At 48.7% G+C, this 23,660-nt stretch overlaps 1 protein-coding gene across 13 annotated transcripts in view; it reads right to left on the bottom strand.

Moving 5' to 3' along the window:
- The window catches only part of LOC106576657 (ELKS/Rab6-interacting/CAST family member 1), a 549,430-nt gene extending 526,093 nt beyond the window's left edge, over positions 1-23,337 (bottom strand). For all 13 annotated transcript variants that reach the window (XM_082977939.1, XM_082977941.1, XM_082977940.1 and 10 more), the window contains exons 1-2: positions 22,838-23,337; positions 20,153-20,632 (exon numbers count right to left, since the gene is read on the bottom strand). In XM_082977939.1, coding sequence (XP_082834065.1) covers positions 20,153-20,632; positions 22,838-23,071 — 714 coding nt within the window. In that variant the 5' untranslated portion in view covers positions 23,072-23,337. The remainder of the gene's footprint in view (positions 1-20,152; positions 20,633-22,837) is intronic.
- Between the last annotated feature and the right edge of the window lie 323 nt (positions 23,338-23,660).

Genomic DNA, 23,660 nt, shown 5'->3' with positions numbered 1-23,660 from the left:
GTAGCCAGGAGGAGGGTCTAGGTATAGTGTAGCCAACAGGAGGAGGGTCTAGGTATAGTGTAGCCAGGAGGAGGAGGGTCTAGGTATAGTGTAGCCAGGAGGAGGGTCTAGGTATAGTGTAGCCAACAAGAGGAGGGTCTAGGTATAGTGTAGCCAACAGGAGGAGGGTCTAGGTATAGTGTAGCCAACAGGAGGAGGGTCTAGGTATAGTGTAGCCAACAGGAGGAGGGTCTAGGTATAGTGTAGCCAACAGGAGGAGGGTCTAGGTATAGTGTAGCCAACAGGAGGAGGGTCTAGGTATAGCGTAGCCAACAGGAGGAGGGTCTAGGTATAGTGTAGCCAACAGGAGGAGGAGGGTCTAGGTATAGTGTAGCCAGGAGGAGGGTCTAGGTATAGTGTAGCCAACAGGAGGAGGGTCTAGGTATAGTGTAGCCAACAGGAGGAGGGTCTAGGTAGAGTGTAGCCAACAGGAGGAGGGTCTAGGTATAGTGTAGCCAACAGGAGGAGGGTCTAGGTATAGTGTAGCCAGGAGGAGGAGGGTCTAGGTATAGTGTAGCCAACAGGAGGGGGGTCTAGGTAAAGTGTAGCCAACAGGAGGAGGGTCTAGGTATAGTGTAGCCAACAGGAGGAGGGTCTAGGTATAGTGTAGCCAGGAGGAGGGTCTAGGTATAGTGTAGCCAGGAGGAGGAGGGTCTAGGTATAGTGTAGCCAACAGGAGGAGGGTCTAGGTATAGTGTAGCCAGGAGGAGGAGGATCTAGGTATAGTGTAGCCAGGAGGAGGGTCTAGGTATAGTGTAGCAAACAGGAGGAGGGTCTAGGTATAGTGTAGCCAACAGGAGGAGGGTCTAGGTATAGTGTAGCCAACAGGAGGAGGGTCTAGGTATAGTGTAGCCAGGAGGAGGGTCTAGGTAGAGTGTAGCCAACAGGAGGAGGGTCTAGGTATAGTGTAGCCAGGAGGAGGAGGGTCTAGGTATAGTGTAGCCAACAGGAGGAGGGTCTAGGTATAGTGTAGCCAACAGGAGGAGGGTCTATGTATAGTGTAGCCAACAGGAGGAGGGTCTAGGTATAGTGTAGCCAGGAGGAGGGTCTAGGTATAGTGTAGCCAACAGGAGGAGGGTCTAGGTATAGTGTAGCCAACAGGAGGAGGGTCTAGGTATAGTGTAGCCAACAGGAGGAGGGTCTAGGTATAGTGTAGCCAACAGGAGGAGGGTCTAGGTATAGTGTAGCCAACAGGAGGAGGGTCTAGGTATAGTGTAGCCAGGAGGAGGGTCTAGGTATAGTGTAGCCAACAGGAGGAGGGTCTAGGTATAGTGTAGCCAACAGGAGGAGGGTCTAGGTAGAGTGTAGCCAACAGGAGGAGGGTCTAGGTATAGTGTAGCCAACAGGAGGAGGGTCTAGGTATAGTGTAGCCAGGAGGAGGGTCTAGGTATAGTGTAGCCAACAGGAGGAGGGTCTAGGTATAGTGTAGCCAACAGGAGGAGGGTCTAGGTAGAGTGTAGCCAACAGGAGGAGGGTCTAGGTATAGTGTAGCCAACAGGAGGAGGGTCTAGGTATAGTGTAGCCAACAGAAGGAGGGTCTAGGTATAGTGTAGCCAGGAGGAGGAGGGTCTAGGTATAGTGTAGCCAGGAGGAGGGTCTAGGTATAGTGTAGCCAACAGGAGGAGGGTCTAGGTATAGTGTAGCCAACAGGAGGAGGGTCTAGGTATAGTGTAGCCAACAGGAGGAGGGTCTAGGTATAGTGTAGCCAACAGGAGGAGGGTCTAGGTATAGTGTAGCCAGGAGGAGGAGGGTCTAGGTATAGTGTAACCAACAGGAGGAGGGTCTAGGTATAGTGTAGCCAGGAGTAGGGTCTAGGTATAGTGTAGCCAGGAGTAGGGTCTAGGTATAGTGTAGCCAGGAGGAGGAGGGTCTAGGTATAGTGTAGCCAGGAGGAGGGTCTAGGTATAGTGTAGCCAGGAGGAGGGTCTAGGTATAGTGTAGCCAACAGGAGGAGGGTCTATGTATAGTGTAGCCAGGAGTAGGGTCTAGGTATAGTGTAGCCAATAGGAGGAGGGTCTAGGTATAGTGTAGCCAACAGGAGGAGGGTCTAGGTATAGTGTAGCCAGGAGGAGGAGGGTCTAGGTATAGTGTAGCCAGGAGGAGGGTCTAGGTATAGTGTAGCCAGGAGGAGGGTCTAGGTATAGTGTAGCCAACAGGAGGAGGGTCTAGGTATAGTGTAGCCAACAGGAGGAGGGTCTAGGTATAGTGTAGCCAGGAGGAGGGTCTAGGTATAGTGTAGCCAGGAGGAGGAGGGTCTAGGTATAGTGTAGCCAACAGGAGGAGGGTCTAGGTATAGTGTAGCCAACAGGAGGAGGGTCTAGGTATAGTGTAGCCAACAGGAGGAGGGTCTAGGTATAGTGTAGCCAGGAGTAGGGTCTAGGTATAGTGTAGCCAACAGGAGGAGGGTCTAGGTATAGTGTAGCCAACAGGAGGAGGGTCTAGGTATAGTGTAGCCAGGAGGAGGGTCTAGGTATAGTGTAGCCAACAGGAGGAGGGTCTAGCTATAGTGTAGCCAGGAGGAGGGTCTAGGTATAGTGTAGCCAACAGGAGGAGGGTCTAGGTATAGTGTAGCCAACAGGAGGAGGGTCTAGGTATAGTGTAGCCAACAGGAGGAGGGTCTAGGTATAGTGTAGCCAGGAGGAGGGTCTAGGTATAGTGTAGCCAACAGGAGGAGGGTCTAGCTATAGTGTAGCCAGGAGGAGGGTCTAGGTATAGTGTAGCCAACAGGAGGAGGGTCTAGGTATAGTGTAGCCAACAGGAGGAGGGTCTAGGTATAGTGTAGCCAACAGGAGGAGGGTCTAGGTATAGTGTAGCCAACAGGAGGAGGGTCTAGGTATAGTGTAGCCAGGAGGAGGAGGGTCTAGGTATAGTGTAGCCAGGAGGAGGGTCTAGGTATAGTGTAGCCAGGAGGAGGGTCTAGGTATAGTGTAGCCAGGAGGAGGGTCTAGGTATAGTGTAGCCAACAGGAGGAGGGTCTAGGTATAGTGTAGCCAGGAGGAGGGTCTAGGTATAGTGTAGCCAACAGGAGGAGGGTCTAGGTATAGTGTAGCCAACAGGAGGAGGGTCTAGGTATAGTGTAGCCAACAGGAGGAGGGTCTAGGTATAGTGTAGCCAGGAGTAGGGTCTAGGTATAGTGTAGCCAACAGGAGGAGGGTCTAGGTATAGTGTAGCCAACAGGAGGAGGGTCTAGGTATAGTGTAGCCAGGAGGAGGGTCTAGGTATAGTGTAGCCAACAGGAGGAGGGTCTAGGTATAGTGTAGCCAGGAGGAGGGTCTAGGTATAGTGTAGCCAACAGGAGGAGGGTCTAGGTATAGTGTAGCCAACAGGAGGAGGGTCTAGGTATAGTGTAGCCAGGAGGAGGGTCTAGGTATAGTGTAGCCAACAGGAGGAGGGTCTAGGTATAGTGTAGCCAACAGGAGGAGGGTCTAGGTATAGTGTAGCCAACAGGAGGAGGGTCTAGGTATAGTGTAGCCAACATGAGGAGGGTCTAGGTATAGTGTAGCCAGGAGGAGGGTCTAGGTATAGTGTAGCCAGGAGGAGGAGGGTCTAGGTATAGTGTAGCCAGGAGGAGGGTCTAGGTATAGTGTAGCCAACAGGAGGAGGGTCTAGGTATAGTGTAGCCAACAGAAGGAGGGTCTAGGTATAGTGTAGCCAGGAGGAGGGTCTAGGTATAGTGTAGCCAACAGGAGGAGGGTCTAGGTATAGTGTAGCCAGGAGGAGGAGGGTCTAGGTATAGTGTAGCCAACAGGAGGAGGGTCTAGGTATAGTGTAGCCAGGAGGAGGAGGATCTAGGTATAGTGTAGCCAGGAGGAGGAGGGTCTAGGTATAGTGTAGCCAGGAGGAGGAGGGTCTAGGTATAGTGTAGCCAACAGGAGGAGGGTCTAGGTATAGTGTAGCCAGGAGGAGGAGGGTCTAGGTATAGTGTAGCCAACAGGAGGAGGGTCTAGGTATAGTGTAGCCAGGAGGAGGAGGGTCTAGGTATAGTGTAGCCAGGAGGAGGGTCTAGGTATAGTGTAGCCAGGAGGAGGGTCTAGGTATAGTGTAGCCAGGAGGAGGAGGGTCTAGGTATAGTGTAGCCAACAGGAGGAGGGTCTAGGTATAGTGTAGCCAGGAGGAGGAGGGTCTAGGTATAGTGTAGCCAACAGGAGGAGGGTCTAGGTATAGTGTAGCCAACAGGAGGAGGGTCTAGGTATAGTGTAGCCAACAGGAGGAGGGTCTAGGTATAGTGTAGCCAGGAGGAGGGTCTAGGTATAGTGTAGCCAACAGGAGGAGGGTCTAGGTATAGTGTAGCCAGGAGGAGGGTCTAGGTAGAGTGTAGCCAACAGGAGGAGGGTCTAGGTATAGTGTAGCCAGGAGGAGGGTCTAGGTATAGTGTAGCCAACAGGAGGAGGGTCTAGGTATAGTGTAGCCAACAGGAGGAGGGTCTAGGTATAGTGTAGCCAATAGGAGGAGGGTCTAGGTATAGTGTAGCCAACAGGAGGAGGGTCTAGGTATAGTGTAGCCAGGAGGAGGGTCTAGGTATAGTGTAGCCAACAGGAGGAGGGTCTAGGTATAGTGTAGCCAACAGGAGGAGGGTCTAGGTATAGTGTAGCCAGGAGGAGGGTCTAGGTATAGTGTAGCCAACAGGAGGAGGGTCTAGGTATAGTGTAGCCAGGAGGAGGAGGGTCTAGGTATAGTGTAGCCAGGAGGAGGGTCTAGGTATAGTGTAGCCAACAGGAGGAGGGTCTAGGTATAGTGTAGCCAACAGGAGGAGGGTCTAGGTATAGTGTAGCCAACGGAGGAGGGTCTAGGTATAGTGTAGCCAACAGGAGGAGGGTCTAGGTATAGTGTAGCCAACAGGAGGAGGGTCTAGGTATAGTGTAGCCAACAGGAGGAGGGTCTAGGTATAGTGTAGCCAGGAGGAGGAGGGTCTAGGTATAGTGTAGCCAGGAGGAGGGTCTAGGTATAGTGTAGCCAACAGGAGGAGGGTCTAGGTATAGTGTAGCCAGGAGGAGGAGGGTCTAGGTATAGACTAGCCAGGAGGAGGGTCTAGGTATAGTGTAGCCAGGAGGAGGGTCTAGGTATAGTGTAGCCAGGAGGAGGGTCTAGGTAGAGTGTAGCCAACAGGAGGAGGGTCTAGGTATAGTGTAGCCAACAGGAGGAGGGTCTAGGTATAGTGTAGCCAGGAGGAGGGTCTAGGTAGAGTGTAGCCAACAGGAGGAGGGTCTAGGTATAGTGTAGCCAACATGAGGAGGGTCTAGGTATAGTGTAGCCAGGAGGAGGGTCTAGGTATAGTGTAGCCAACAGGAGGAGGGTCTAGGTATAGTGTAGCCAGGAGGAGGGTCTAGGTATAGTGTAGCCAACAGGAGGAGGGTCTAGGTATAGTGTAGCCAGGAGGAGGGTCTAGGTATAGTGTAGCCAATAGGAGGAGGGTCTAGGTATAGTGTAGCCAATAGGAGGAGGGTCTAGGTATAGTGTAGCCAGGAGGAGGGTCTAGGTATAGTGTAGCCAACAGGAGGAGGGTCTAGGTATAGTGTAGCCAACAGGAGGAGGGTCTAGGTATAGTGTAGCCAACAGGAGGAGGGTCTAGGTATAGTGTAGCCAACAGGAGGAGGGTCTAGGTATAGTGTAGCCAGGAGGAGGGTCTAGGTATAGTGTAGCCAACAGGAGGAGGGTCTAGGTATAGTGTAGCCAGGAGGAGGGTCTAGGTATAGTGTAGCCAGGAGGAGGGTCTAGGTATAGTGTAGCCAACAGGAGGAGGGTCTAGGTATAGTGTAGCCAGGAGGAGGGTCTAGGTATAGTGTAGCCAACAGGAGGAGGATCTAGGTATAGTGTAGCCAACAGGAGGAGGGTCTAGGTATAGTGTAGCCAACAGGAGGAGGGTCTAGGTATAGTGTAGCCAGGAGTAGGGTCTAGGTATAGTGTAGCCAATAGGAGGAGGGTCTAGGTATAGTGTAGCCAGGAGGAGGGTCTAGGTATAGTGTAGCCAACAGGAGGAGGGTCTAGGGATAGTGTAGCCAATCAAAATGTCAGTGTGGAAGACCAGGAAACATGAGATGCAGGGGGCAGGGTGTAGTGACACCAGAGCTGTGCTGCTACAGCTGGTGTGGCCTCTGCTCACACTGGAGCAGGTACAGTTGAAGTGGGAAGTTTACATACACTGAGGTTGGAGTCATTAAAACTCATTTTTTAAACCACTCCACAAATTGTTAACAAACTATAGTTTTGGCAAGTCGGTTAGGACATCTACTTTGTGCATGACACAAGTACTTTTTCCAACAATTCTTTACAGACAGATTATTTCCCTTATAATTCACTGTATCACAGTTCCAGTGGGTCAGAAGTTTACATACACCAAGTGCCTTTAAACAGCTTGGAAAATTCCAGAAAATTATGTCATGGCTTTAGAAGCTTCTGATAGGCTAATTGACATCATTTGAGTCAATTGGAGGTGTACCTGTGGATGTATTTCAAGGCCTACCTTCAAACTCAGTGCCTCTTTGCTTGACATCACGGGAAAATCAAAAGAAATCAGCCAAGACCTCAGAAAAAAAATTGTAGACCTCCACAAATCTGGTCCATCCTTGAAAGCAATTTCCAAACGCCTGAAGGTACCACGTTCATCTGTACAAACAATAGTACACAAGTATAAACACCATGGGACCACACTGCCGTCATACCGCTCAGGAAGGAGACGCGTTCTGTCTCCTAGAGATGAACGTACTTTGGTGCGAAAAGTGCAAATAAATCCCAGAACAACAGCAAAGGAACTTGTGAAAATGCTGGAGGAAACAGGTACAAAAATATCTATATCCACAGTAAAACGAGTCCTATATCGACATAACCTGAAAGGCAGCTCAGCAATGAAGAAGCCACTGCTCCAAAACCGCCATAAAAAAAGCCAGACTACAGTTTGCAACTGCACATGGGGACAAAGATCGTACTTTTTGGAGAAATGTCCTCAGGTCTGATGAAACAAAAATAGAACTGTTTGGCCATAATGACCATCGTTATGTTTGGAGGAAAAAGGGGGAGGCTTGGAAGCCGAAGAACACCATCCCAACCGTGAAGCACGGGGTGGCAGCATCATGTTGTGGGGGTGCTTTGCTGCAGGAGGGTCTGGTGCACTTCACAAAACAGATTGCATCATGAGGGAGGAAAATTATGTGGATATATTGAAGCAACATCTCAAGACATCAGTCAGGAAGTTAAAGCTTGGTCGCAAATGGGTCTTCCAAATGGACAATGACCCCAAGCATTCTTCCAAAGTTGTGGCAAAATGGCTTAAGGACAACAAAGTCAAGGTATAGCTGAAATAAATCATTCTCTCTACTATTATTCTGACATTTCACATTCTTCAAATAAAGTGGTGATCCTAACTGACCTAAGACAGGGAATTTTTACTAGGATTAAATGTCAGGAATTGTGAAAAACTGAGTTCAAATGTATTTGGCTAAGGTGTATGTAAACTTCCAACTTCAACTGTATATCTGGGGGACTTTGTAGAGGTGTGGGGCATCAGGGGGTGTTCTATGTACCGTTAGCCCAAAGGCCTGAAGATGGCGGTATTGAGTCGTATTCATTTTACCGGCCAAACGCATTATATCCAGCTGGCAATAAGCTCGTGTCCCTCGTGGACCGTTCATACCTAAAACATTCTCCATTGAAGCAGCATAGGCTTCGATTTCCTCCTTAACTTGATTTAATGGCGAGAAGGCGGGGGTAAATATGCTTTCCTCATGAAACACCATTTAGTGGCTAAATGCTAATCCAGGATGGTATGTATCGTGTTCAGCCAATCAGGCTGCAGCATTGTGTTTTTTCACATCTAACCTAATGCAGTGTTGTATCGCATTAGTGGAAACCCAAGACTGTTCTCAGGGTGGGTCTGCCAGTTTTGACTAGCAGAAGTCATTTTCTTGTAGCAGGTTAGGAGAATTTACGCAACAGGTTAGGAGAATTAGGTTAAGGTTAGGAAAAGGGTTAGAGTTAGCAAAGCTTGTCACGACGCGACTCAAACTTATCTAGCTACAAGCTGTTCTGCCCTGAGAACAGTCTCAGTTTCCACTAATGCGATGCTGCTAACACAGCAGGCAAAAAAGAAACGGAACCCCTGGTCTGATAGTTTCAACCTGATTGGCTGAACAGATACACAACATCTGGGATTAGCGTTAGCTACTCTAGCATGGTGGATGAGGAGGGGGGCTTGCTTTCATTTTCTGGGTCTGTTAAATGAAGTAAAGTTTGTGTTTTTAATGATGCAACTATTGGGCCAATTTTTTCTGTCTATCTCAATCCCTTCCTCTCTCTCGCCTGTCTGTCTCTATCTCTCCTCCCTCCACCTCCTATCTCTCCTCCCTCCACCTCCTATCTCTCCTCCCTCCACCTCCTATCTCTCCTCCCTCCACCTCCTATCTCTCCTCCCTCCACCCCTATCTCTCCTCCCTCCATCCCCATCTCTCCTCCCTCCATCCCCATCTCTCCTCCCTCCACCTCCTATCTCTCCTCCCTCCACCCCTATCTCTCCTCCCTCCATCCCCATCTCTCCTCCCTCCATCCCCATCTCTCCTCCCTCCATCCCCATCTCTCCTCCCTCCACCCCATCTCTCCTCCCTCCACCCCATCTCTCCTCCCTCCACCCCTATCTCTCCTCCCTCCACCCCTATCACTCCCATCCCTATCTCTCCTCCCTCCATCCCTATCTCTCCTCCCTCCATCCCTATCTCTCCTCCCTCCACCCCTATCTCTCCTCCCTCCATCCCTATCTCTCCTCCCTCCATCCCTATCTCTCCTCCCTCCATCCCTATCTCTCCTCCCTCCACCCCTATCTCTCCTCCCTCCACCCCTATCTCTCCTCCCTCCACCCCTATCTCTCCTCCCTCCACCCCTATCTCTCCTCCCTCCACCCCTATCTCTCCTCCCTCCACCCCTATCTCTCCTCCCTCCACCCCTATCTCTCCTCCCTCCACCCCTATCTCTCCTCCCTCCACCCCATCTCTCCTCCCTCCACCCCTATCACTCCCTCCCTATCTCTCCTCCCTCCACCCCATCTCTCTCCTCCACCATCTCTCCTCACCCCATCTCTCCTCCCTCCACCCCCATCTCCCTCCCTCCACCCCCATCTCTCCTCCCTCCACCCCCATCTCTCCTCCCTCCACCCCCATCTCTCCTCCCTCCACCCCCATCTCTCCTCCCTCCACCCCTATCACTCCCATCCCTATCTCTCCTCCCTCCATCCCTATCTCTCCTCCCTCCACCCCTATCACTCCCATCCGTATCTCTCCTCCCTCCATCCCTATCTCTCCTCCCTCCATCCCTATCTCTCCTCCCTCCATCCCTATCTCTCCTCCCTCCACCCCTATCTCTCCTCCCTCCACCCCTATCTCTCCTCCCTCCACCCCTATCTCTCCTCCCTCCACCCCTATCACTCCCATCCCTATCTCTCCTCCATCCATCCCCATCTCTCCTCCCTCCACCCCATCTCTCCTCCCTCCACCCCATCTCTCCTCCCTCCACCCCCATCTCTCCTCCCTCCACCCCCATCTCTCCTCCCTCCACCCCCATCTCTCCTCCCTCCACCCCCATCTCTCCTCCCTCCACCCCTCTCCTCCCTCCACCCCTATCACTCCCATCCCTATCTCTCCTCCCTCCATCCCTATCTCTCCTCCCTCCACCCCTATCACTCCCATCCGTATCTCTCCTCCCTCCATCCCTATCTCTCCTCCCTCCATCCCTATCTCTCCTCCCTCCATCCCTATCTCTCCTCCCTCCACCCCTATCTCTCCCATCCCTATCTCTCCTCCCTCCATCCCTATCTCTCCTCCCTCCATCCCTATCTCTCCTCCCTCCATCCCTATCTCTCCTCCCTCCACCCCTATCTCTCCCATCCCTATCTCTCCTCCCTCCATCCCTAACTCTCCTCCCTCCACCCCTATCTCTCCCATCCCTATCGCTCCTCCCTCCATCCCTATCTCCTCCCTCCACCCCTATCTCTCCTCCCTCCACCCCTATCTCTCCTCCCTCCACCCCTATCTCTCCCATCCCTATCTCTCCTCCCTCCATCCCTATCTCTCCTCCCTCCATCCCTATCTCTCCTCCCTCCACACCTATCTCTCCCATCCCTATCTCTCCTCCCTCCATCCCTAACTCTCCTCCCTCCACCCCTATCTCTCCCATCCCCATCTCTCCTCCGTCCACCCCTATCTCTCCTCCCTCCATCCCTCTCTCTTTACACACCAGATTTACTGGTTTCTTTTATAAGACAGGAACCTATTTCCTACAGAGACTCTCCTCTACCCCTCCTTCTCTCTCTCTCTTTATCTCCTCCTCCTCCTCTCTCTTTTCATGCCCTCTCACTTCAGAGCATTAATTAAAGTAAAAATACATCCCAAATGGCACCCTATTCCCTATAAAGTGCACTAGGGCCCATAGTGCTATGGTCAGAAGTAGTGCACTATATAGGGAATAGGGTGCCATTTGGGACATAGCCTGAGATGAATAGTGTCGGCTGTCTGGGTGTGAGCCACTGCAGTCCTATAGCTCTTCTAACACAGAGACCACTGACACCTTACACTGTCACCAGCATCACACACAACTAAGAAATATACACTGTCAGGCCCACACTCTGTCACACAACACACACACAGACAGAGATACACACACACACCTGGCTACACATCCACAGCCCACTCTATGACCCCTAGAGACTACTCCAGATCCAGCCATGTTAAACGGTCCTCAACTGAGTCTGGAGTGAGAGTCTTGGTATGCACTGGGATTCTCTCTCTCTCTCTCTCTCTCTCTCTCTCTCACTCTCTCTCTCTCTCTCTCTCTCTCTCTCTCTCTCTCTCTCTCTCTCTCTCTCTCTCTCTCTCTCTCTCTCTCTCTCTCTCTCTCTCTCTCTCTCTCTCCTCTCTCTCTCTCTCTCTCTCTCCAATAATAACATATATTCCATGACATGTTCTATCACTCCATCTGAGAGGAGGAGAGGTGAAGAGGAGGGTATAAAAGATGTGAGGAAATGTCTGTGAAAACCCTGTGAAAAGTGGTGGGGTAGTGAAAGGATGGAGACAGATTTATCTATTTCTTTCTCTCTTTGTCCCCCTCTCTGTCTTTCTCTCTATCTTTCTGTCTCTCTCTCTTTGTCCCCCTCTCTGTCTTTCTCTCTCTCTGTCACTCTCAAATTGTTCCTGGCGCTTGAGTCATCTCCTGGGATAAGGGAGGATGGTCTCTCACACTCATACACACATACACACACACACACTTCCAGAAGCCCACACTCTGTTCCTGAGATGTTTTTAGGACACAGTGGGGTGACTGTAACAGCCCACTGAGAGGCTCCTGGGACATTACACTCTGTCCATCTGGCTGACAGGCCATCTGAATACACTCTGTCCATCTGGCTGACAGGCCATCTGAATACACTCTGTCCATCTGGCTGACAGGCCATCTGAATACACTCTGTCCATCTGGCTGACAGGCCATCTGAATACACTCTGTCCATCTGGCTGACAGGCCATCTGAATACACTCTGTCCATCTGGCTGACAGGCCATCTGAATACACTCTGTCCATCTGGCTGACAGGCCATCTGAATACACTACATCCATCTGGCTGACAGGCCATCTGAATACACTCTGTCCATCTGGCTGACAGGCCATCTGAATACACTCTGTCCATCTGGCTGACAGGCCATCTGAATACACTCTGTCCATCTGGCTGACAGGCCATCTGAATACACTACATCCATCTGGCTGACAGGCCATCTGAATACACTCTGTCCATCTGGCTGACAGGCCATGTGAATACACTACATCCATCTGGCTGACAGGCCATGTGAATACACTACATCCATCTGGCTGACAGGCCATCTGAATACACTCTGTCCATCTGGCTGACAGGCCATCTGAATACACTACATCCATCTGGCTGACAGGCCATCTGAATACACTACATCCATCTGGCTGACAGGCCATCTGAATACACTCTGTCCATCTGGCTGACAGGCCATCTGAATACACTACATCCATCTGGCTGACAGGCCATCTGAATACACTACATCCATCTGGCTGACAGGCCATCTGAATACACTACGTCCATCTGGCTGACAGGCCATCTGAATACACTACGTCCATCTGGCTGACAGGCCATCTGAATACACTCTGTCCATCTGGCTGACAGGCCATCTGAATACACTCTGTCCATCTGGCTGACAGGCCATCTGAATACACTCTGTCCATCTGGCTGACAGGCCATCTGAATACACTCTGTCCATCTGGCTGACAGGCCATCTGAATACACTCTGTCCATCTGGCTGACAGGCCATCTGAATACACTCTGTCCATCTGGCTGACAGGCCATCTGAATACACTCTGTCCATCTGGCTGACAGGCCATCTGAATACACTACATCCATCTGGCTGACAGGCCATCTGAATACACTACATCCATCTGGCTGACAGGCCATCTGAATACACTCTGTCCATCTGGCTGACAGGCCATCTGAATACACTCTGTCCATCTGGCTGACAGGCCATCTGAATACACTACATCCATCTGGCTGACAGGCCATCTGAATACACTCTGTCCATCTGGCTGACAGGCCATCTGAATACACTCTGTCCATCTGGCTGACAGGCCATCTGAATACACTACATCCATCTGGCTGACAGGCCATCTGAATACACTCTGTCCATCTGGCTGACAGGCCATCTGAATACACTCTGTCCATCTGGCTGACAGGCCATCTGAATACACTCTGTCCATCTGGCTGACAGGCCATCTGAATACAGCTATTTCTGTGTGCTCTTCCAGGACGTGCTGTGATTTATACTGCAATTCCTTCACTGATTTCACAATGAGGTGTGGTTCTGACAGCTGTGTGTTGTTTGTGTGTGCGTGCTCGTGAGTGTTTGTGTGTGTGTTTGTGTTGTTTGTGCATGCATGTGTGTGTAGTTGTGAAAGACACCTTATTTGGCATCATCATCATCATCACCAATATCACAGCATGTATGTAATGAAACTTTACAGCTTTCTGTTTGATCTGTCGTTCTGCCCCTGAACAAGACAGTTAACCCAGTGTTCCCCTGAACAAGACAGTTAACCCAGTGTTCCCCTGAACAAGGCAGTTAACCCAGTGTTCCCCTGAACAAGGCAGTTAACCCACTGTTCCCCTGAACAAGGCAGTTAACCCACTGTTCCCCTGAACAAGGCAGTTAACCCACTGTTCCCCTGAACAAGGGAGTTAACCCACTGTTCCCCTGAACAAGGCAGTTAACCCACTGTTCCCCTGAACAAGGCAGTTAACCCACTGTTCCCCTGAACAAGGCAGTTAACCCACTGTTCCCCTGAACAGTGGGTTGTTCCCCTGAACAACCCACTGTTCCCCTGAACAAGGCAGTTAACCCACTGTTCCCCTGAACAAGGCAGTTAACCCACTGTTCCCCTGAACAAGGCAGTTAACCCACTGTTCCCCTGAACAAGGCAGTTAACCCACTGTTCCCCTGAACAAGGCAGTTAACCCACTGTTCCCCTGAACAAGGCAGTTAACCCACTGTTCCCCTGAACAAGGCAGTTAACCCACTGTTCCCCTGAACAAGGCAGTTAACCCACTGTTCCCCTGAACAAGGCAGTTAACCCACTGTTCCCCTGAACAAGGCAGTTAACCCAGTGTTCCCCTGAACAAGGCAGTTAACCCAGTGTTCCCCTGAACAAGGCAGTTAACCCAGTGTTCCCCTGAACAAGGCAGTTAACCCAGTGTTCCCTTGAACAAGGCAGTTAACCCAGTGTTCCCCTGAGCAAGGCAGTTAACCCACTGTTCCCCTGAACAAGGCAGTTAACCCACTGTTCCCCTGAACAAGGCAGTTAACCCACTGTTCCCCTGAACAAGGCAGTTAACCCACTGTTCCCCTGAACAAGGCAGTTAACCCACTGTTCCCCTGAACAAGGCAGTTAACCCACTGTTCCCCTGAACAAGGCAGTTAACCCACTGTTCCCCTGAACAAGGCAGTTAACCCACTGTTCCCCTGAACAAGGCAGTTAACCCACTGTTCCCCTGAACAAGGCAGTTAACCCACTGTTCCCCTGAACAAGGCAGTTAACCCACTGTTCCCCTGAACAAGGCAGTTAACCCACTGTTCCCCTGAACAAGGCAGTTAACCCACTGTTCCCCGGGCGCTGAAGACCTGGATGTTGATTAAGGCAGCCCCCCCTCACCTCTCTGATTCAGAGGGGTTGGGTTAAATGAGGAAGCCCCTCCTCACCTCTCTGATTCAGAGGGGTTGGGTTAAATGAGGAAGCCCTCCTCACCTCTCTGATTCAGAGGGGTTGGGTTAAATGAGGAAGCCCCCCTCACCTCTCTGATTCAGAGGGGTTGGGTTAAATGAGGAAGCCCCCCTCACCTCTCTGATTCAGAGGGGTTGGGTTAAATGAGGAAGCCCTCCTCACCTCTCTGATTCAGAGGGGTTGGGTTAAATGAGGAAGCCCTCCTCACCTCTCTGATTCAGAGGGGTTGGGTTAAATGAGGAAGCCCCCCTCACCTCTCTGATTCAGAGGGGTTGGGTTAAATGAGGAAGCCCTCCTCACCTCTCTGATTCAGAGGGGTTGGGTTAAATGAGGAAGCCCTCCTCACCTCTCTGATTCAGAGGGGTTGGGTTAAATGAGGAAGCCCTCCTCACCTCTCTGATTCAGAGGGGTTGGGTTAAATGAGGAAGCCCTCCTCACCTCTCTGATTCAGAGGGGTTGGGTTAAATGAGGAAGCCCCCCTCACCTCTCTGATTCAGAGGGGTTGGGTTAAATGAGGAAGCCCTCCTCACCTCTCTGATTCAGAGGGGTTGGGTTAAATGAGGAAGCCCTCCTCACCTCTCTGATTCAGAGGGGTTGGGTTAAATGAGGAAGCCCTCCTCACCTCTCTGATTCAGAGGGGTTGGGTTAAATGAGGAAGCCCTCCTCACCTCTCTGATTCAGAGGGGTTGGGTTAAATGAGGAAGCCCCCCCTCACCTCTCTGATTCAGAGGGGTTGGGTTAAATGAGGAAGCCCTCCTCACCTCTCTGATTCAGAGGGGTTGGGTTAAATGAGGAAGCCCTCCTCAGCTCTCTGATTCAGAGGGGTTGGGTTAAATGAGGAAGCCCTCCTCACCTCTCTGATTCAGAGGGGTTGGGTTAAATGAGGAAGCCCTCCTCACCTCTCTGATTCAGAGGGGTTGGGTTAAATGAGGAAGCCCCCCTCACCTCTCTGATTCAGAGGGGTTGGGTTAAATGAGGAAGCCCCCCTCACCTCTCTGATTCAGAGGGGTTGGGTTAAATGAGGAAGCCCTCCTCACCTCTCTGATTCAGAGGGTTGGGTTAAATGAGGAAGCCCCCCTCACCTCTCTGATTCAGAGGGGTTGGGTTAAATGAGGAAGCCCTCCTCACCTCTCTGATTCAGAGGGGTTGGGTTAAATGAGGAAGCCCCCCTCACCTCTCTGATTCAGAGGGGTTGGGTTAAATGAGGAAGCCCTCCTCACCTCTCTGATTCAGAGGGGTTGGGTTAAATGAGGAAGCCCTCCTCACCTCTCTGATTCAGAGGGGTTGGGTTAAATGAGGAAGCCCTCCTCACCTCTCTGATTCAGAGGGGTTGGGTTAAATGAGGAAGCCCTCCTCACCTCTCTGATTCAGAGGGGTTGGGTTAAATGAGGAAGCCCTCCTCACCTCTCTGATTCAGAGGGGTTGGGTTAAATGAGGAAGCCCTCCTCACCTCTCTGATTCAGAGGGGTTGGGTTAAATGAGGAAGCCCTCCTCACCTCTCTGATTCAGAGGGGTTGGGTTAAATGAGGAAGCCCTCCTCACCTCTCTGATTCAGAGGGTTGGGTTAAATGAGGAAGCCCTCCTCACCTCTCTGATTCAGAGGGGTTGGGTTAAATGAGGAAGCCCCCCCTCACCTCTCTGATTCAGAGGGGTTGGGTTAAATGAGGAAGCCCCCCTCACCTCTCTGATTCAGAGGGGTTGGGTTAAATGAGGAAGCCCTCCTCACCTCTCTGATTCAGAGGGGTTGGGTTAAATGAGGAAGCCCCCCTCACCTCTCTGATTCAGAGGGGTTGGGTTAAATGAGGAAGCCCTCCTCACCTCTCTGATTCAGAGGGGTTGGGTTAAATGAGGAAGACACATTTCAGTAGAAGGCATTCAGTTGTACATCTGACCTGGTATCTCCCTTTCCCCCTCTATTCTTACAGGTGGCCTGTAAATAAACCCAGTTACCAGGTTCATCATGGTTCCCCCCAGAACAGCAGCCATTACAACAACAGGAGAAAACCAGTCAGATACAGCTAAAGGCTTTCTAAGAAGGTCTGCTTTTTGGCATCAGGGAAGAAACCAGGTGTTTATTTATCTTGCTCCTTTGCACCCCAGTATCTCTACTTGCACATTTATCTTCTGCACATCTACCATTCCAGTGTTTAATTGCTAAATTGTAATTATTTTGCCACTATGGCCTATTTATTGCCTTACCTCCCTAATCTTACCTCATTTGCACATGCTGTATATAGACCTTTCTATTGTGTACTGTACGTTTGTTTATTCCATGTGTAGCTCTGTGTTGTTGTTTGTGTCGCACTGCTTTGCTTTATCTTGGCCAGGTCGCAGTTGTAAATGAGAACTTGTTCTCAACTGGCCTACCTGGTTAAATAAAGGTGAAATAAAAAAATATATACATATTTTTATTTTAAATGTGTGACGTCCAGTCCTACCTGTCCTGTATCCCATCTAACCTGTCATCAGATCAAATGCCCACAGCAGCCTTTCTGTTTTAGAACAGGTTAGACAGGATACAGGGAAGGTAGGACTGAACGTCACTCATGTTTTCTGAGCTAGATGACAGGTTAGATGGAATATAGGACAGGTAGGACTGGAAATTACACCTGGTTTCTAAGCTAGATGACAGGATTAGATAAAACTGTCTCTATCCTCACTACAGGATTAGATAAAACTGTCTCTATCCTCACTACAGAATTAGATAAAACTGGTTCCATCCTTCACTACAGAATTAGATTAAACTGTCTCCATCCTTCACTACAGAATTAGATAAAACTGTCTCCATCCTTCACTACAGAATTAGATAAAACGGGTTCCATCCTTCACTACAGAATTAGATAAAACTGTCTTCATCCTCACTACATAATTAGATAAAACTGTCTACATCCTTCACTACAGAATTAGATAAAACTGTCTCCATCCTTCTCTACAGAATTAGATAAAACTGTCTCCATCCTTCACTACAGAATTAGATAAAACTGTCTTCATCCTTCTCTACAGAATTAGATAAAACTGTCTCCATCCTCACTACAGAATTAGATAAAACTGATTCCATCCTTCACTACAGAATTAGATAAAACTGTCTCCATCCTTCACTACAGAATTAGATAAAACTGTCTCCATCCTTCACTACAGAATTAGATAAAACTGGTTCCATCCTTCACTACAGAATTAGATAAAACTGTCTCCATCCTTCACTACAGAATTAGATAAAACTGGTTCCATCCTTCACTACAGAATTAAATAAAACTGTCTCCATCCTTCACTACAGAATTAAATAAAACTGTCTTCATCCTCACTACATAATTAGATAAAACTGTCTCCATCCTCACTACAGAATTAGATAAAACTGTCTCCATCCTCACTACAGAATTAGATAAAACTGTCTCCATCCTTCACTACAGAATTAGATAAAACTGTCTACATCCTTCACTACAGAATTAGATAAAACTGTCTTCATCCTTCACTACAGAATTAGATAAAACTGTCTCCATCCTTCACTACAGAATTAGATAAAACTGATTCCATCCTTCACTACAGAATTAGATAAAACTGTCTCCATCCTTCACTACAGAATTAGATAAAACTGTCTTCATCCTTCACTACAGAATTAGATAAAACTGTCTTCATCCTTCACTACAGAATTAGATAAAACTGTCTACATCCTTCACTACAGAATTAGATAAAACTGTCTCCATCCTTCACTACAGAATTAGATAAAACTGGTTCCATCCTTCACTACAGAATTAGATAAAACTGTCTCCATCCTTCACTACAGAATTAGATAAAACTGTCTCCATCCTTCACTACAGAATTAGATAAAACTGTCTCCATCCTTCACTACAGAATTAGATAAAACTGGTTCCATCCTTCACTACAGAATTAGATAAAACTGTCTTCATCCTCACTACATAATTAGATAAAACTGTCTCTCAAAATTGTGTTCCCAATAAGAGGTTGTGATCAAGCTTTGTGGGTTCAAATCTGCCCAGACAGACCCCAGATTTATCCAACTCAGCAGACAGGCGAACCAGCTGCTCACTGACCGACGTCACACACTCACACGCACACACAGCCGGAGGGGGAAAAATCTGAGGCGGAAGGCAGATCTCTGGCTAACTGTGAGCTAAATATGGAAGAGACAACAACAGCACTAACAGCTTATACAACTCACTCTGACCTCTTCACCTTTGACCAGGGTTACAACACCCTGCAAAACCACCAACAACTGACCCAATGGTTAGAACCAACCTGTGTCCTTAGGACCAACTTCCAACTTCCATGTGAGTCTCTGCATCCTACCTGAATGACTTCACACTCCTTCCAGTCTAACTACATGTACTGCTCCTTCCAGTCTAACTACATGTACTGATCCTTCCAGTCTAACTACATGTACGGATCCTTCCAGTCTAACTACATGTACGGATCCTTCCAGTCTAACTACATGTACTGCTCCTTCCAGTCTAACTACATGTACTGATCCTTCCAGTCTAACTACATGTACGGATCCTTCCAGTCTAACTACATGTACGGATCCTTCCAGTCTAACTACATGTACGGATCCTTCCAGTCTAACTACATGTACTGATCCTTCCAGTCTAACTACATGTACGGATCCTTCCAGTCTAACTACATGTACGGATCCTTCCAGTCTAACTACATGTACTGATCCTTCCAGTCTAACTACATGTACTGATCCTTCCAGTCTAACTACATGTACTGATCCTTCCAGTCTAACTACATGTACTGATCCTTCCAGTCTAACGACATGTACTGATCCTTCCAGTCTAACGACATGTACTGATCCTTCCAGTCTAACGACATGTACTGCTCCTTCCAGTCTAACGACATGTACTGCTCCTTCCAGTCTAACGACATGTACTGCTCCTTCCAGTCTAACGACATGTACTGCTCCTTCCAGTCTAACGACATGTACTGCTCCTTCCAGTCTAACTACATGTACTGCTCCTTCCAGTCTAACTACATGTACTGCTCCTTCCAGTCTAACTACATGTACTGATCCTTCCAGTCTAACTACATGTACGGATCCTTCCAGTCTAACTACATGTACGGATCCTTCCAGTCTAACTACATGTACTGATCCTTCCAGTCTAACTACATGTACTGATCCTTCCAGTCTAACTACATGTACTGATCCTTCCAGTCTAACTACATGTACTGATCCTTCCAGTCTAACGACATGTACTGATCCTTCCAGTCTAACGACATGTACTGATCCTTCCAGTCTAACGACATGTACTGATCCTTCCAGTCTAACGACATGTACTGATCCTTCCAGTCTAACGACATGTACTGCTCCTTCCAGTCTAACGACATGTACTGCTCCTTCCAGTCTAACTACATGTACTGCTCCTTCCAGTCTAACTACATGTACTGCTCCTTCCAGTCTAACTACATGTACTGATCCTTCCAGTCTAACTACATGTACTGATCCTTCCAGTCTAACTACATGTACTGATCCTTCCAGTCTAACTACATGTACTGATCCTTCCAGTCTAACTACATGTACTGATCCTTCCAGTCTAACTACATGTACTGCTCCTTCCAGTCTAACTACATGTACTGCTCCTTCCAGTCTAACTACATGTACTGATCCTTCCAGTCTAACTACATGTACTGATCCTTCCAGTCTAACTACATGTACTGCTCCTTCCAGTCTAACTACATGTACTGCTCCTTCCAGTCTAACTACATGTACTGATCCTTCCAGTCTAACTACATGTATTGATCCTTCCAGTCTAACTACATGTACTGATCCTTCCAGTCTAACTACATGTACTGCTCCTTCCAGTCTAACTACATGTACTGCCAGTGACTCCAGGATCTTACCTGAGTCTCGTCCTGCACCACTCTGTACTGCTCCTTCCAGACGGAGATCTTGGACACCTCGTCCTTCCTCAGGGCTCTCTCCTTCTTCAGCTCCGGGCTCCAGAAGGTCTTGATAGAGTTCATGGAAGAGCTCAGCTTGCTCTCCTTCACATCCAGCTCCCCCCGGAGGAGCTCGTTCTCCCTCAGCACCTCCTTCAGCTGGGTCTGGAGGTCCATGATGGTGTTGTCTCTGGTTTGGCGTAAGGAGTGAGGCACCGTGGACGCCTGCTGGAGGCTGGACTGGGACGAGGACACGTGGTCACACCCAAACGCGATGCTGTCACTGGGCATGGATGAGCCTCCACCTCCCTGGCTGATGTTGGGGTTGGAGCCCATGGCGGTTGTCCGGATGCCGTATGGGAGCTTTGCTCCGGAGCGACCCAGGGTCATGGTGCTCTTGGGCAGGCTAAGGTCGTGGTTGGGGTTGGGATAGGCCTGGGTCTAGAATAGATCGGATTAGATTAGATTTACTTTATTGTCCACATAAATCAATTTTGTTAAGATCAGCATATTCAAGTATACAAACAACAGAATTCACATACAGGAATACAAACCATTTAAATAATTCACATCCATACAGTAGCTAAGTGTCTTTGGTAAAAACAATGTGCTAGTCATACAGGAAGTGTCTTTGGTAAAAGCAATGTGCTAGTCATCCCGGAAGTGTCTTTGGTAAAAGCAATGTGCTAGCCATACAGGAAATGTCTTTGGTAAAAGCAATGTGCTAGCCATACAGGAAATGTCTTTGGTAAAAGCAATGTGCTAGCCATACAGGAAGTGTCTTTGGTAAAAGCGAGGTGCTAGCCATACAGAAAGTATCTTTGGTAAAAGCAAGGTGCTAGTCATACAGGAAGTGTCTTTGGTAAAAGCGAGGTGCTAGCCATACAGAAAGTATCTTTGGTAAAAGCGAGGTGCTAGTCATACAGGAAGTATCTTTGGTAAAAGCGAGGCGCTAGCCATACAGGAAGTATCTTTGGTAAAAGCGAGGCGCTAGCCATACAGGAAGTATCTTTGGTAAAAGCGAGGCGCTAGCCATACAGGAAGTATCTTTGGTAAAAGCGAGGCGCTAGCCATACAGGAAGTATCTTTGGTAAAAGCGAGGCGCTAGCCATACAGGAAGTATCTTTGGTAAAAGCGAGGCGCTAGCCATACAGGAAGTATCTTTGGTAAAAGCGAGGCGCTAGCCATACAGGAAGTATCTTTGGTAAAAGCGAGGCGCTAGCCATACAGGAAGTATCTTTGGTAAAAGCGAGGCGCTAGCCATACAGGAAGTATCTTTGGTAAAAGCGAGGTGCTAGCCATACAGGAAGTATCTTTGGTAAAAGCGACGTGCTAGCCATACAGGAGGTATATTTGGTAAAAGCGAGGTGCTAGCCATACAGGAAGTATCTTTGGTAAAAGCGACGTGCTAGCCATAAAGGAAGTATCTTTGGTAAAAGCGACGTGCTAGCCATACAGGAAGTCTCTTTGGTAAAAGCGAGGTGCTAGCCATACAGGAAGTATCTTTGGTAAAAGCGAGGTGCTAGCCATACAGGAAGTATCTTTGGTAAAAGCGACGTGCTAGCCATACAGGAGGTATATTTGGTAAAAGCGAGGTGCTAGCCATACAGGAAGTATCTTTGGTAAAAGCGACGTGCTAGCCATACAGGAAGTATCTTTGGTAAAAGCGAGGTGCTAGCCATACAGGAAGTATCTTTGGTAAAAGCGAGGTGCTAGCCATACAGGAAGTATCTTTGGTAAAAGCGAGGTGCTAGCCATACAGGAAGTATCTTTGGTAAAAGCGAGGTGCTAGCCATACAGGAAGTGTCTTTGGTAAAGGTGAGGCGCTAGCCATACAGGAAGTATCTTTGGTAAAAGCGAGGTGCTAGTCATAGTGTCATTTAAAACAGGTGTATTCAACCGGGCGTCCGTGGATCCCTACAGGTACTGCAGAGGGTCTGCAATTTATTTTAAAGTGGATTTATATTTTGCGTCCTTTAAATGTTTTCATGAATATCGCTAGTAACAACAGAATAAACAAAATGTCAATTACATAACTACAGTAGAAAAAAGGAGAATATCTTCTTTCTAAAGATGTAAACTTTATTTTTCAACTCCTAATATTGAGCAAATTACAGTCATTGGAGCCAATTCCACTCACTGCAGTGTCTGACATAGTCTATGAAACAGCAGCCACAGACAGGCGACCAGTGTGGCAGTGCCACTGGCTTCTGGTCAGTTTTCTTCACTTGGACATTCATTTTTGCCAACACATGGCTAACCTTTGTTTAACCAGCTAAACAGCTGCTCTTTTTGAAAATGTGTTTGGAGTCACCTTCCTAGCTAATAGGCTATATTAGAGTTACACTTCCTCTTCCAATTATCATGTGGGGAGGTCAAAATAATGAAAAACCATCTACCAAAACTATACATTTTAAAATGTTGATTACTTGTCCTTGCCACTATCATTCACCTGGGGATGATAATGATATACAGAATATTGTTTTGCTAACGTATGATGAGGGTCCCTGGGTCGCCAGTTTGCCTGGGAGGGGGTTCCTCGGCAAGAAAAGGTTTAAGACTCCTGATTTAAAAGAATAGAAGGAGATGACAGTCATTTTGGATAAAAACCTCTAAACGACACGTCATATTCTATAACTAGATCACCTGTTGAGAGATGACCTCGTTGTCACTGAGGTACATGGGTCCGGAGGTGGCATAGGCTGCGTTCAGAGACTGGATGTTCTCCATGGAGAGGGTCTTTCCCCCGGGGCCTCCTGTACTGTTGGTGCGACGGTGGCCGAGGCGCGGGGAGCGGGGCAGGCAGGGGGAGCGACCGGGACTCTGACTGCTGCTGTTGTTGTCATCCATCTTGGCAACGGAGCGGGCGCTGCCATACATGGTTAGGGGTCAGGGGTTAAGGGTCAAAGGCTGGGGGTGAGGGGTTAAAGGTGAGATACTGAGACTCAGTGGACTACAGTGTCCTGATACAGAGTGGTACACTATGTGGCTAGTGACTGGCAGTCTGTCTTAGCTGAAGGACAGGAACAGATTGTTCATGTTGAAAGATCCTGGATGATTGGACTATGATGATTGTTAAACTTGGCTAGTAAGGTGGTTTTAACATCCATTTAGTCCAGGGGTCCTGAGATGAGGCAATGATCTGTAAGAGAGAAAGAGAGACAAGACTTTAAGATCAAAAAGAGGAGAGAATTCACCACTCCCTTGAGTTACATCACTGAGAATTCACCACTCCCCTGAGTTACATCACTGAGAATTCACCACTCCCCTGAGTTACATCACTGAGAATTCACCACTCCCCTGAGTTACATCACTGAGAATTCACCACTCCCCTGAGTTACATAACTGAGAATTCACCACTCCCCTGAGGTACATCACTGAGAATTCACCACTCCCCTGAGTTACATCACTGAGAATTCACCACTCCCCTGAGGTACATCACTGAGAATTCACCACTCCCCTGAGGTAC

The sequence above is a fragment of the Salmo salar genome, chromosome 07 (assembly GCF_965601325.2).
Source record: "Salmo salar chromosome 07, fSalSal1, whole genome shotgun sequence".
NCBI classification, from domain to species: domain Eukaryota; kingdom Metazoa; phylum Chordata; class Actinopteri; order Salmoniformes; family Salmonidae; genus Salmo; species Salmo salar.
This window is presented reverse-complemented; position numbering and strand designations above follow the sequence as displayed.